The 14,146-nt window shown below is 37.7% G+C and overlaps 1 protein-coding gene across 8 annotated transcripts in view; it reads left to right on the top strand.

Annotated features, from left to right (window-relative positions):
• The window catches only part of CADPS2 (calcium dependent secretion activator 2), a 541,525-nt gene that overhangs the window by 353,305 nt on the left and 174,074 nt on the right, over positions 1–14,146 (top strand). For all 8 annotated transcript variants that reach the window (XM_004602056.2, XM_012935474.2, XM_055143028.1 and 5 more), the window contains exon 9: positions 4,035–4,101. In XM_004602056.2, coding sequence (XP_004602113.2) covers positions 4,035–4,101 — 67 coding nt within the window. The remainder of the gene's footprint in view (positions 1–4,034; positions 4,102–14,146) is intronic.

The raw sequence follows: 14,146 nt of genomic DNA, 5'->3' as shown, positions 1-14,146 counted from the left end.
TACTGGATGATTTCACTCATCTTCTATATATAGAGAAACAAATCAAGGTATGGAATAGTACCAAATGATAACAAACACTGGCACTTGATTACAGACGTGGCAATTATAGAGGGAAGAAGGGTGGAGGAATAAATTGGTGGATCAGACATAACATAACAAGAGTATAGGTAGGAGTTAAGCATGTTGGTGGTGGTAAATTAAGGTATGTGCCAAATTCATTTCTATCAATCAAAAAATAGTGGGGGGAACCGGTAGGGGTAGGAGAAGATCGGACCAGAGTTGACATAGGGACAGAGGTAAAGAGTTATAGGCACTTTTGTGAGAAATTTGTACATCAGAACTATAAAATTAAACACTACTGCAACCCTTTTACCTGAGCTATATGAAAAAGTAGTTTTAATGTAGTTTTAATCATGCTGCTTTCACATACCATATAGGGAGATGATTTTTTAATTAATTTTTAAATATAATATCAATGGTTAGAGTATTTTAATACATGTGCCTATGTTTATTATACAATTTGTCTCTGATGTATATTTGTTACATTTTCAAGAATATATATGGCAGTGTTATAAGTTTTGATATAGCACAAATGTACAGCTCTAATTATTTCCATACTAAATTCTAGGATGAAAGTACTATTCCTATATATGCAATGTTATTTTACAGAAATTATTGATAAGGTAATATTGCACTTTAAAAGATAGGACCAATAAAGGATATTTTGTATTGGAGATAAATTTATTAATAACATGTAAACTTACAATTAAGCTAAGATTTGAGTTTTAAAAGCATTAGAGGAAAAGCTCAAAACTTTCAGTCCCTACAAAACTGTTAAATATAGTGTCTTGCTTTTCCTCAGAATTACAAATAAATTTAGTTTTAATCATTCATTGTGAGGAAACATTTTAAAATTATCCTCTACAGTGCCATACAGATTTTACAGAGGGTTAGACTTGCAATAGACCCATTTTCAGTTCCCAGCATCTCCTATGGTCCCCCACTATCACCCCTGAGTACCACCAGAAGTGATACCTGAGCACAAACTAGAAGTAAGCCCTGAGCATCACCAGATGTGGCCCCCAAAATCGATTAAATAAAATCTTTAAAAGTTAAATGTCTTGACCAGACCAATAGTACAGCAGGTAGAGCACTTGCCTTATATGCACCTGGCCCTGGTTTTATCCCTGGAATCCCATGTTGTCCTCTGAGACTGCCTGGAGTGATCCCTGAAAACATCCAGAATTAACCCCTGAGACCCAATAAGTGTGATCTCAAAATAAAACAAGAAATTAGATGTCTTGGCTGGAGAGATAGTACAGGGGATCAGTAACTTGCCTTGCATGCAGCCAAACTGTTCTATCTTTGGCACTACATGGGTCCCCAAAAGAATTCATGGGTGCAGAGCTGGGAGTAGCCCTCAAGAGTCATCTGTTATGGCTCAAAACCTATGCTGAAGGCATCATGTGGCTCAGGAATAGTACGTGGTGTTTCTACATGCGAAGATTCCTGTACAATCTTTGAATGTAATATTAAGGGGTCAGATATCTCTGGCCCCTTAATATTTTTATTTCCTTTGAAATTATCATAAGAACAGAAGTCCTTTATACCTACATATAGTAGGAATGAAAGACCTACTTTCCAATAATTTGACTAATTGTTTTCATTCTGTTTTCTTATAGCAATGCAAATATCAACCAAAGGACTCGGTTGAAGCTGTGTTAAATTACAGTTTTGTCTTTACTACTATCTGAATGTCATAGGAAAGTTTGCAGCTACTTTAAGTCAGTTAGAACCCCAAATTATGAGGTTGGCAGGAACCTTAAAAATCAGCCAATCCAGTCACCCCCACAGACCAACTCCTGTGCCACCATGTAAGCTCTTTTGTCAACCTTGCTTCAGAGACCCTTAAATCTCAGAAGAGATCGAAAGTAGCAGTTAGTCTTGGACCCTTGCAAGTCTGAACAGACTAAGGTAAATTGGAGTGGTGCGGGTCAGCCTGGTGCCCACTCAAGCAGAGCTCCCAGCTGCTTGCTTCCACAATCCAAAATCCTCGCCATGCCCCTAGCCTGACTTCACCATCTCAGGATGAACCTCACTGAGATATCATCTGCTGAAAATTTTGGTTATGTGGGTTTTGTGACTGAAATCTCCAGCTTTCTTGGAGTTGGGATGGGCTACCTCCCCCCGCTTCCCAGTACTTCTGATAGCACTGGCAGTCACCCCACAAACCAACTCTAGCACCACCATGTAAGCTCTTCTACCAGCCTTGCTTCAGAGACCTATAAATAATCTCAAAAGAGATCAAAAGCAGCAGCTAATCTCAGACCCACGCAAGGCTGAACAGACTGGAGTAAATAAAAGGAGGAGGAGGGTGTATTATCCTGGTACATGCCTAAACAGAGCCCCCAGCAGCCACTTGCTTCCACATTCCAAAAGAACTACCATACCCCCGGACTGACTGCACCATCTCAGGACAGACCTCACCAAGATATAATATGCTGAAAATTCAGTATGTGGTATTTGTGACTGAGATCTCTGGGTTTTCATGGGGTCAGGAAGGGCCACCACTTTCTATCTCTCTGTAGTTCCAGAAGCGTTGACATCATGTCCACACCCCAAAGCTGCCACTCAGTTAAAAAGCTACTCCAGCCTTACTGCCCTGATAAAAATACTAAAATGCATTGAACAAACATGATGACCTCTTAGTACTTTATGGCAAAACATGATGTACAAAACCAAAGGGAGTCTTGGAGTGGGGAGTGGGGTGTTAGTGGTGGCAGAGAAGTGGGGTACATGGTGGTGGAAAATGTACAGTGATTGAGGAATGGGTTTCGGATCATTGTATGACTGAAACCCAATCATGAATAGCTTTGTAATGGTCTATCTCATGGATATTCAATAATTTTTTTAAAAAAAATCAGCCAATAGATCTTGCCACACTGAACAGAGAAGAGGACAGGCAGTCTGGTGAGCAACTCAGCCTGAGAAATGCTCCGGACTGGAACCCGGGCCAACAACACCAGGGATCCAGGCGGAGGAGGTACAGCTGGGATGCCTTCTCCAAATGGAGCCCTGGCGACACTGAGTAGTAACTAACACGGCTCCGGGTTGCGGGACTGGAATACATCCGAACTGCGCGGCCGCTAGTGTGGCCGCACGACCTTTTCTAAAAACTGAAAACATACAATCTTTTAATGACAAACCAATTATCAAATGCTTCCTTAGTAGGGCTGTCTTTCTTGGGGGGAAACTCCAACAACAATAGTGAGTTTTGTTTTGCAATATGGAACGTAATCAAGGTAAAGAGAAAATGAAGTGAAATTCATCAGTTATACAGCGGGGGTTGGGAGCGGGGGGTATACTGGGGATTCTGGTGGCGGAATGTGGGCACTGGTGAAGGGATGGTGTTTGAATATTGTATAACTGAGACATAAACCTGAAAACTGTGTATCTTTCCACATGGTGATATAATAAAAATTAAAAAAAAATCAGCCAATCCACTCTTTTTTTATTTCAGAGTTGAGGAAATAGAAAATGAGTTTAATACAAGTACAACTTGGGGTCACTAGGATGGACAGTGACTCTTCACTCTGGACTCTGAACTCTATAACGTACACTTCTTAGCCTGCACTCTTCATCTGAGAGCTGAAACATTAGTTCTGTAAATACAACTGTGCTGTGTACCATATTCTCAATTTGAGCCTTTTGTCTCTCCTAAGATACTTCTAGGAAGTGTATATAAGAATAAAATTCCTACTGGTTCTTTGATTATCCTTTCAAACTCCAGCTTCACTCAATTTGTGGTAAGAACTGACAAATTGATAAGTCACATAAATCAATTCCCTTTCGAGGACCTAGAATAAGCTCAATAATTTTGTAACACACAAGCTGTGTGTTGTCGCAGATGCCAAATAAACTAAACTTTGCCTTTAGCGGGCTGTCTCAAGAATAAATAGTGTATAAAAAACAGGAATTCACAGTACTGCAGTATTACTCAGCTAAAAAATTCTGCTTATTTCTTTTCTGACTAGATATCTATATGCCCTCGGACAGAAGGTTTGGAAAAGATGGAAAAAGCGCTACTTTGTTCTAGTTCAGGTTAGTATATATTTTATCTTGTTACATAATGAAGACAATAATGTTCATCTTATTAGGTATGGGGATATACCTAACAATGCTGATTTTTAAAGAAAGTTATTATTTAATAGAAAAGTAATTACTCCATACATGGTTACTTGGAATAACACTTTACATAAATTATATTCCAATCCAAAGAACTTGGGAAATTAAGTGACATTGTGTTTTTCTTTGTGTCTGACTTAAGAGAATATAGTTGTACTTTCAAATCAGCTTCTGCCTTCAGTGTTGCAACATGAGATGAAATTTAGCCTCTGGAACATTCCACTGAGCATTCAAAAAAGTGTGAAAAACTCAAATTATACCTTATTATTAATCAATGATTGTTCCAAAATATTTGAACCTCACCTATCCCCTAATAAAATCTACATTTTCTAAAACACAATTTTTTAATTCATTTTGTAAAAGTTTTTAAAAATATTCTCTCAAGATTTCTGGAATTCTGGATTTTTTCCAGGATTACAGTCTAGTATCTTGAGACCTACTATCATTATCACATTTTATATACAAGCCTTATACATAGAAACCCTCATTTCCATATAAATATTCCACTTATCTTTCGGTGCCTTTTAGTCATCTTGACTGGTAGATTTGTTTATGATAAGATTCATAAAGTAAACAGATTATTGTAATGTTTCGGTTTTAGTTTTTTAATCACGAGTCACCTTCACTTATAAAATGTGTTCATTAAGTTAGATTCACAGTAAAGAATATCTTTCTAACACTCATGTAGTTCCTGTGAAATAGTGTGATTTTATGATTAATGAGAGGCATCTTATGCTCAATGGCTACATATGAAAAGAGAATCACTCCTGGAATTCTTGAAAAGAAGTCTATGAAATGTCATTGATTACTGCCCACAAGAAAGCATAAAGTGAAGTAAGCCTAAATGTTCTTAGATTGATTGATATTGTGATTCAAGGAATCTTAGCTGTAAATTTTGCCAGAAATGCTATCATCTATCAATTGCTAAATAAAATTTGATTCCCTTACAACAGTAGCATGTTCAAATCCAGAGAAGTATAAAACTCAGTCAAAAGTATCTTGGTTTATGTTTCATATGTGGCAAACACCCCCACATGTTTTTCTTCTTAGATAAAATGTAAGAGTTTTTTATTATGCACTTATAACCAATATTTGCTCTACTGATTTCGCAAAGATACAAACATGCATACACAAAAATCAGCTATATCTGGTTGAAAACTAAACGTTTGCTTTGAACAAGGGCCCCCTAGTAGAGGTTTAAAATGAACTGTTCTTCGTGAACTATTGCTGTAAGGCATCTTTCTGTTTCCAGGCTTAATTCGTTTTTATTCACACAAAACCCAGAAGTGTTTACAAGGAAGTTTTAATGCATATCTTTCTGATCATTTTAATTTTATTCCAATCAATGAATGTAAAACCACTTTCATAGTAAGCACTGTTCTTGTAGACCAGTTTTTTTTATTCTATTGCTTTGGTCTTTTGTTTCCATTTTACAACAAAATTGTGAATTAATTACACGGTATTATATTGTGGCACAAATATTATTTCACATCCCTCTGTGACTTGTACATGGCATAGTTTTTCTCTTGCATCACTTTTTCCTGACGTCACCACCAGGGTAGTGCATTGGTTACTAAGGATGGGCTGATTTGGCATATGTGTAATTATCCGGGTCTATGATTTATATTATGGTTCACTCTTGCTATTGTGCAGTTAAATGTATTTGGAAAAAAATGTATAATGAGCTATCCATAATTATAATTTCATGAAAATATTTTCACTGCCCTTAAATTTTGGAGGAGTCCGAGGGCCATCCCCAGAAATATACTGCCAGCTGGGCCAGAGGTTTTGAGCTGTGGCCCAAAGATGCAGAGTGCTTGGTCCTGCAGTGCTCACGTTTCCATGTGATGCTGTATGGAACCCATGTTGGGTAACTAGGGATCCTCTACTGGATCCCTAGTTCATGCCCTAGAAATTATATATGGTCAGCATGCCCCAGCCCCCACCCCTTCCATGCACACATGCCTGGAAAACAGTGATCATTTTACTGTCCTTATAATTTTGTGTCCTTCTGAAACGTTGTATAGTTGGCATCCCATATTAAGTAACCTTTTAAGAAGAGTTTTTACTAAATGTGAATTTAAAGTCTTCCCATTTCTTAATGGATTGAAAACTCAGTTGTTTAACCCTGAATGACATTTCATTATTCATCCACCTACTGCAAAACATCTCGGATACTTCCACATATTGACAATTAGTAATTAAGCTGCTTCAGGTTATGTATAGGACATACATTTCATTTCTTTGGATATTAGTAGGAGAGTATGATACTCATTACTGCTTAAGGAATTAATTGGGGAGCGTTTGTTGTTCTAGTGGTCATGTTTAGGAATGGCAGGCTAAAAGAGTTCTTAATATACTGAAAGTTTTAGTGGGAAAATTGCACTTCATTAGGTCAGTCTTGAGAGATTGCATGAGGACCTTATATTTCTGGCCAGATAAAAGTAACCCTTTGGTCCTTGCCTTATTTTCAAGCATATGGTCACGAGAACAAAAATTACAGAATAAGCATGTATTCTTCATTACCTCCTAGGAGAGTTTTGAAGTAAAAGGAAAGAATTTTAGTATTTTGATATCATTCATATGTCTGAGGAATTTTAACCAGGTCATTGAGGAGCTAGTAAGTTCTTCTAGTAACAAAATTACATGTAACATTCTAAAGGTCTAAGCCTACTTTACGCCCACATAGGTGAATCCATTTACTCCATAATTAAAATTTCAGAAAAACACCAGAATGCTCAAAGGAGTTCGCATCTATTCTGTCTGAGAAATGAAGTCTTTTTTTTTTAGCATTTAAGCTCTGTAACTTTATAAATAGACGCATATCACTCAGATGCACAGAGAATTCCATGTCTCAGTATAGTGAGTTATACGTGTCAGAACTCGGACAACTTGTTGAACTTTTAAATACAGCTGAGTCTCCTTTCAATTCCAAATGTAATGGGAATACAAATTGAATGAATACACTTCCAAATCGAGATGGATATGTATGAGAATGACCCATTGGGAGGAACCTGGACATTTTTATTAGTATTTTTAAAGAGAGATCTCATTCTGTCGGCACACAGCTTGTAGGTCCATACCTGCAGGCTGCATTATTGAGAGGAAAAGGAGTCGTTTTTTTTCTGTGGAAGACAGTCTACCCCTGCTGTGTTTGCCACTGCCCTCGGCAGAATGATGCTCTGGTGATAATGCGAATCTCATCACCACTTGTGAGTGTGTATTATATGACTGATATAGCTGCAGATCTAGCCATCAGCCCAAGAAGCTGGACTCATAAAAATTGATTGAGAGGTAGGTTTGGCTGGCTGCAAAGTCATTGTTCCAAGTGAGCACTCGAGGAGCCCCTGAGATGAAAAGACCCTGGACTCACTCTTAAATCAAGTTGGAAATAGGAAAATTATTTATTAATGTTGGATCTGTGGTCAGCTTTTAAATAATATTCATTTAGGCTCCCATTCTGATTCTGAAGCCTGTTTTGTTAAAAAAAATTAGAATCGATTTTCATGAATGGATAATTTATGGTTCCTTTAATGGAAGTAAGATTTGATTCAAATAAATAGACAGAATTGTGATTCTGCTCAGTGAAATCCAAAACAGAGTCAAATTTAGTCCTGCCAGAATTAGAGCTGTGTATGTTCCTTACTCATTTTTCTTGTGGGTGGTGTTTAATCTCACTTTTTTTTTGAATGGTATCATTGTTGCAAAGGACTTAGAACACTTCAGTATATTTTATTTCATTTTATATTTGGGGCATTTGTTTTTGACATAGCCAAAAGTGATTAGTTCTTAATTCTTTATTGTCCTAATGCCATTCAGTAACTATATACCTACAGCTATTACATTCTTTTAGGTAAACCAAAAAATTACTAAAGCATTCACCTACTAATATAAATATTACAAAATTTAATCTATTGTTTTAAGCAACTATATAGTGACAGGCATATATGTAAATAAATTTGAACACATCATCTTTTTAATACTCCTGAATATCCAGGGTGTATTTGTATATAGTTGTAAGCATCCCCAAATAAAATTGGGGATAAAATTGACATAATAAGTGATACATAGTGCATCCAGAATCATGTCCAATTGTTTTAAGTAGTAGAGTCAAGCAATCAAATCCAATTCTAGCACTCTCTACAATGTATGCTCTTTCATTCTCTATCCTAATGTTATGATTAAATTGACACACACTTCTACAGTCCATCTGAAAGCATAAATGAAACATCTCTGTGGAACATTATTTTTTAAGATAGTGTAGCAGCAGAAATGGATGGGGTGATAGCATGAAGAGTCCTCTGTGCTCACAGAGGCCATTTACTGAATGACATTGCTGGAAACTGAAGTAGACATCCATGTTGTTTTGGCCCTGTATCAAACTGTTCACTGCTTGTTGTCGATGTGTCAGAATCATGACTTGAAGTTGCTGCAAACAACAGCAGGCTATCAAGACATAATGTTAATTACACATCAGCTGACTTGGCACGGGATGTAAACAGTCAGCCATGCCACTGAGTGATCGGTACAGGCTGCAAACATACAAGAAGCACTCTGCTCAGGAGACACTGCAAGCATGCACTTGAATTGGATGGTGGTGCCAGATCCCTAAAGCCATCAATGCGGATGACATTGGAGTCGATTCAGAGCTAGAAATAGAATGTTGCCCACCTGCCCTTTAGACTGTGTTGTTAAACCAATATTCAAAACCTCTGCCTTAAACCTGCAGGAGTGGCCGCCCTAGCTGGTGATCCCTGAAATATTCAGCACACATAGACATCCGCTGCAGCGAGCACCAGTCAGATGTTCTGAGATTGCAACTCCTGCATGAAATTTTATGGTCTGTGGCACATCAGCTGACATTGAGTATAGTAATGTCAAGTGAACAAATGTAGTGCTGTCAGATCCCAAAAGTCATGGGCTATAGCACTCTATGTTGGTTTAAGTGGATTTAAAATGTACAACCCCTTGACATGCTCAGTGTAGAATGAAATTTAAAACATACAGCATTATTTATGGTAGAAAGTAAAAGACCCCCTTCCGCGCCCCTCAAAAATATTGTCACCTTGTTTCTTTCTTCTTTCACAAAGTAATAAAAAGTCCATTGCTGTTAGTGCCCTTCTAAACTTTTGTCAGTGTGTGTTCCTTACACATCCAATATAGAATCATTTTACATATTTTTTTCTGTAAGTTTTTTGATTTGTGACCAAGTGTCATATCAATAGTTAAAAGTCCACTTTATTCTTTTAATTTAGGGGTTGTATTCCATAGAATAGAGAACATAATTTATGTAATAAATCTTATTCTAGGACATTGAATTTCTTTTGTTTCATAACAGCAATGCTAGAGTCACTATATGGATATCATATAGCCATCTTTGTGTATGAGTATTTGTAAAATGAAATTTATACAATCCATAAGACATGGATATCTGTATAATGAAGTGAGTTCTTAAAACCTAAATAACTCATTGAGATAATGATGATTTTTAATGTATTTTTACTGAGATTCTGTCACTTGTGATGCTTTAATTAATGCCTTCTCGTGCACTTAGTTCCACACAACACCTATCACCAGTGCATCGTCTTCCTCCCCCAAGTATCCTAAGACCCCTCCCTCCCAAGGCTCACTCTCACCACTCAGTTATGTGGATCAGATACCCCATCTTGCTGCCTTTGGACTTTTTTGCATCTTTCTGTGTATCTTCATGTCCCACATATGAGAGAGATCATTCTGAATATATTGCTTTCCTTCTTCCTTCACTCAGCATGATATCCTCTAGTTCCATCCATGTCTTTACAAATTATATGATTTTGTTCTTAGACCTGCATAGTATTCCATCATGTGTGTGTATGTGTACTACAATGAAACAGATAATCTATGGCAAAAGCTTAAATGCAGAAATCTAATTTATTGTATAATCTGTCTTAATAAATTGGCCCATGATTACTTTTATGGTTCCCTCCCATTACCCTCTACCCCCCTGCCTGCCTCTATGGCAATCAGTCTTTGTCTCTGTCTCTGTCTCTGTCTCTCTTTCTCTGTCTCTCTGTCCCTCTGTGTCTCTCTATATATCTCTATCTCTGTTTCTCTCTCTCTCTCCCTCACTCCCTCCTTCCCCCTTCCCTCCCTCTTCCTCCCCCTCCCTCCTTCCTTTTGGACATTATGGTTTGCAATATTAATTCGCAAATCTTGAAAGGTTATAAAAAGAAAACCCTTATCTATTTTTAACCCTCAGCTCTTATCCAGTGTGATCATTCTCAGCTATTATTGTCATACTGGTCTCTTCCCTATCTTACTGCCTTCAGCCCCCCACACACTTGTGGTTAGTTCCAGTCATTGACCAGTCCTCCTAACCCCTATTTTCCCTGTCCATAAATAATAGCCTTCTACTATATGTTTTTTATATATAGATGAATGTGGTCATTCTATATCTGGCTCTTTCCTACTGACTCATTTCACTCAGCATTGAATTTTACATGTCCATCCATATATAGGCAAATTTTATGTCTTCATTTTTCCTGACAGCTGCATAGTATTCCATTGTGTAGCAGTTCCATAGTTCCTTTATCCATTCGTTTGTTCTCGGACACTCAGGTTGTTTCCATATTCTGACTATGGTGAATATTGCTACAATGAACATAGGTGTGCAGATGGTACTTGTGCTGTTTGATTTTGAGGTCCCAGGGTATATTCCCAGAAGTAGTATTGTTGAGTCAAATGGGAGCTCAATTTCTAGTTTTTTGAGAAACATCCATATTGTTTCTTATAAAGGCTGGCCCAAATAGCATTCCCACCAACAATGAAGGAGAGTCCTTTTCCCCCCACATGCACCGTTTGCTTTCGTTCTTTTGGATGTGTGCCAGTCTCTGTGGTTTGAGATGATATTGTTGTTTTGATCTACATCTCCCAGATCATTAGTGATGAAGAGCATTTTTTCATTTGCCTTTTGGCCATTCAAATTTCTTCTTTGAGAAAGTTTCTGTTCATCTCATCACCCCATTTTCCTATGGGATTGGATGTTTTTTTGTCTCATAGAGTTCAACCAGTCCCTTGTATATCTTTGATATTAATCCTTTTCAGAAGGGTATTAGGTGACTATCCTTTCCCATTCATAGGCTCTCCTTCTATCCTGGTCACGGTTTCTTTTGAGGTACAAAACCTTCTTAGTTTAAGATAGTCTCATTTGTTTATCTTTGCATCCACTTGCTTGATCAGTGGTGTTTCAGTTTTGAAGATACCTTTAGCTTCAATATTGTGGAGAGATTTTCTGAACTACTATTCAATGTACCTTATAGATTCTGGTCTGTTGTGAAGGTCTTTTTTTAATTGAATCACCATGTGCAAAGACACAGCTTTCAGACTTAAGTCACAGTTACACATTGCTCAAACACCCATCCCTTCACCAGTACACATATTTCACCACCAAGAACAACAGTAACCCCCACACACACCCCCACCCCTCCAGCCCCCCACCCTGCCTGTGTATCTGATAAATTTCACTTTACTTTCTCTTTACGTTGATTACATTCAATATTTCAAAAGAAAAACCCTCACTATTATTGTTTGGAGTTCCCCCCCACCCCAAGCCGGACCTGCTGGAAAGGAAGCATGTCATGTCCAAGAGTAGCATCCTAGCTATCCGTAAACAGTCGGACAATAAGACACAAGACTTCACATAAGGATTAAAGAAACATCTGAGTGGGAGGCCATGTTCTAGAAAGGGAAAACAAAAAGGCAAGCACCATTGACTGAGCCCATCCAGAATTCTTTTTCGCAACAAGAGGGAACAGGGATACTGATCTTGAAGGTCCCTCTTCCATACCACCACAACAACATGAAGGTCTTTAATCTATTTTGATCTGACTTTTGTGCCTGGTGTTAGGAATAGAGGTATGAGCCCATTATTGTGCACATAACTATCCAGTCTAAGGTACCTTTTCCATCTTTTATCCCCCTCTTTTAAGCACTGTGGTTTATTTAGGATATCCACCTGGTGGCAAGGGTCAAAACCAGGCCTTCTGCCTATAAAACATATAGTCAAACAGTAGAGATAGTCTTATTTTATTCTTTTAAAAAACAAAAATTTAGTGGCTGGAGCAATAGAACAGCAGGTAAAGAACCTGTCTTTGGTAAGCAGATAAGGCGGTTGCTTGTGGTACCACCATATTTTTAACTGGTGTAAAACAATATTCACACATTAGTTCTCTATGCTCACCAAGGTTTGCACCCTTTTTTGCACTCCTTATACCAGTTGCACATTTGCTTGACTGGGGTCAGACTTTTAATTGAGTACAAGCTGTGATGGTGGGCCTTCCCAGGGTCACTGTTATGGTCACCTATAGGCTCAACAGGGGTCCCACTTCCTGACCATGGCACCTGAACATTTTTTCATTTGTGGTGCTTACACACTTGGTCACCAGGATCATACTTGCCGCGTGTGAAACACCAGGAATTTGAACTCATAGCCATATGCTTTCAAGACTATACCCTAAGTCTTCTCTATTTCTCATTTTCTATAGCAAAAACAAAAATAGATAATGGACATATTTATACAATTTACTGTGGAATTTAGTTTCAGGCATAACTGGATAACATAACAAACACATAATACATTTATCTCTTTAATATATATTTCAAGCAGGCACCAGAAATGTCTCTCATTGAGAGACTTATTGTTACTGTTTTTGGCATATCCAATATGCACAGGTAGCTTGCCAGACTCTGCCGTGCGGGCTCCATACTCTCGGTAGCTTGCTGGGCTCTCCAAGAGGGGCGGAGGAATCGAACTCGGGTCGGCCACGTGAAAGGCGAACGCCCAACTGCTGTGCTATCACTCCAGCCCTAAATATATATTTACATATTTAAATATATATTTAAGGGATCAATAACAGATGATGACATGAGAGACAGGGTAACAGGATCAGAGGTTTGTGGAGGAGAATGCCCCATGTAGCAAACAGTAATCCCCATGCAAAATTTCCTTTTTTAAAAAAGATGTATCTGTGTTCCTTTAAAATTTTTGTCATGATTATCTTCCTGTTTAGCTTGCAAGGAAATGACTGATTCCTTATTTTATAGCTCAGATCTGTATTAAAGAATTAAGAATCTATAAGTGAGAATTACAGTCTATGAAGTTAGAGAAGTTTTCTAAAACTTCATTTAAAATAGATCTTTATGTCTGTATTCATGTGCACACATATATATGTATATGAACATCTATATATACGCATACATAGTGTGCCCTCCATAAGTAAAGACTAGATATGTGTTAACACGTTTTTTTTCTGAAATCTCCACATGTATCATAAAATTGACTTATATATGGTATGTTTGAGCCAAAGCCTAGGTATGTGTCTTTGATTTCTCTTTTTTCCTTATCCCTGTGTGAATCAAAAAACACTGTCGTAAGACAAAACAATACCCTGCTTACATCCCATTTTCTCCACTGCTATCACTGTCGTTTCTGCAATGACTGTCATTTTCACATGGATTCCTACAATAGTATCCTCATTTTTCTCAGAGAAAGTGAAAAAGAAAACTTTGCCATTGTCATTCTCCTTGCAATCTTTCTCTCTTTTTTTTTCACATTGGAGTCATCCATTCAAAGTCTTACTCAGGTTTTGCAGTTGGCTGCTTTATTCATTAGAATGTTTTCCTATTACACTTAGAATAACTACTTACCATCACCTTGAGAAAGTCCTACATGTTCTGGTCCCAAGCTTCCTCTTCATGAGTCCTTCCCCTCACAGAGAAATGTCTACCCTATATTTTACAGCGCCAATAACTGAAGTTAAGAGATCTCCAAGTTACTAGAGCCCCTCTCCAAAGGTATCTCAAATAATATAGGGGTTACATAATACTATTAGCATAAATTTTGTGATAATGTACTTTTGTTGAATTTACAAGGGTTTTTTCACTCAGGTGTTTGGCTATCCCTAAATACCTCTATAAACATTCT

This window comes from Sorex araneus, chromosome 1 (assembly GCF_027595985.1).
Source record: "Sorex araneus isolate mSorAra2 chromosome 1, mSorAra2.pri, whole genome shotgun sequence".
Classification (NCBI taxonomy): domain Eukaryota; kingdom Metazoa; phylum Chordata; class Mammalia; order Eulipotyphla; family Soricidae; genus Sorex; species Sorex araneus.
Note: the sequence above shows the minus strand (reverse complement) of the source record. Positions and strands in the feature narration are given on the sequence as shown.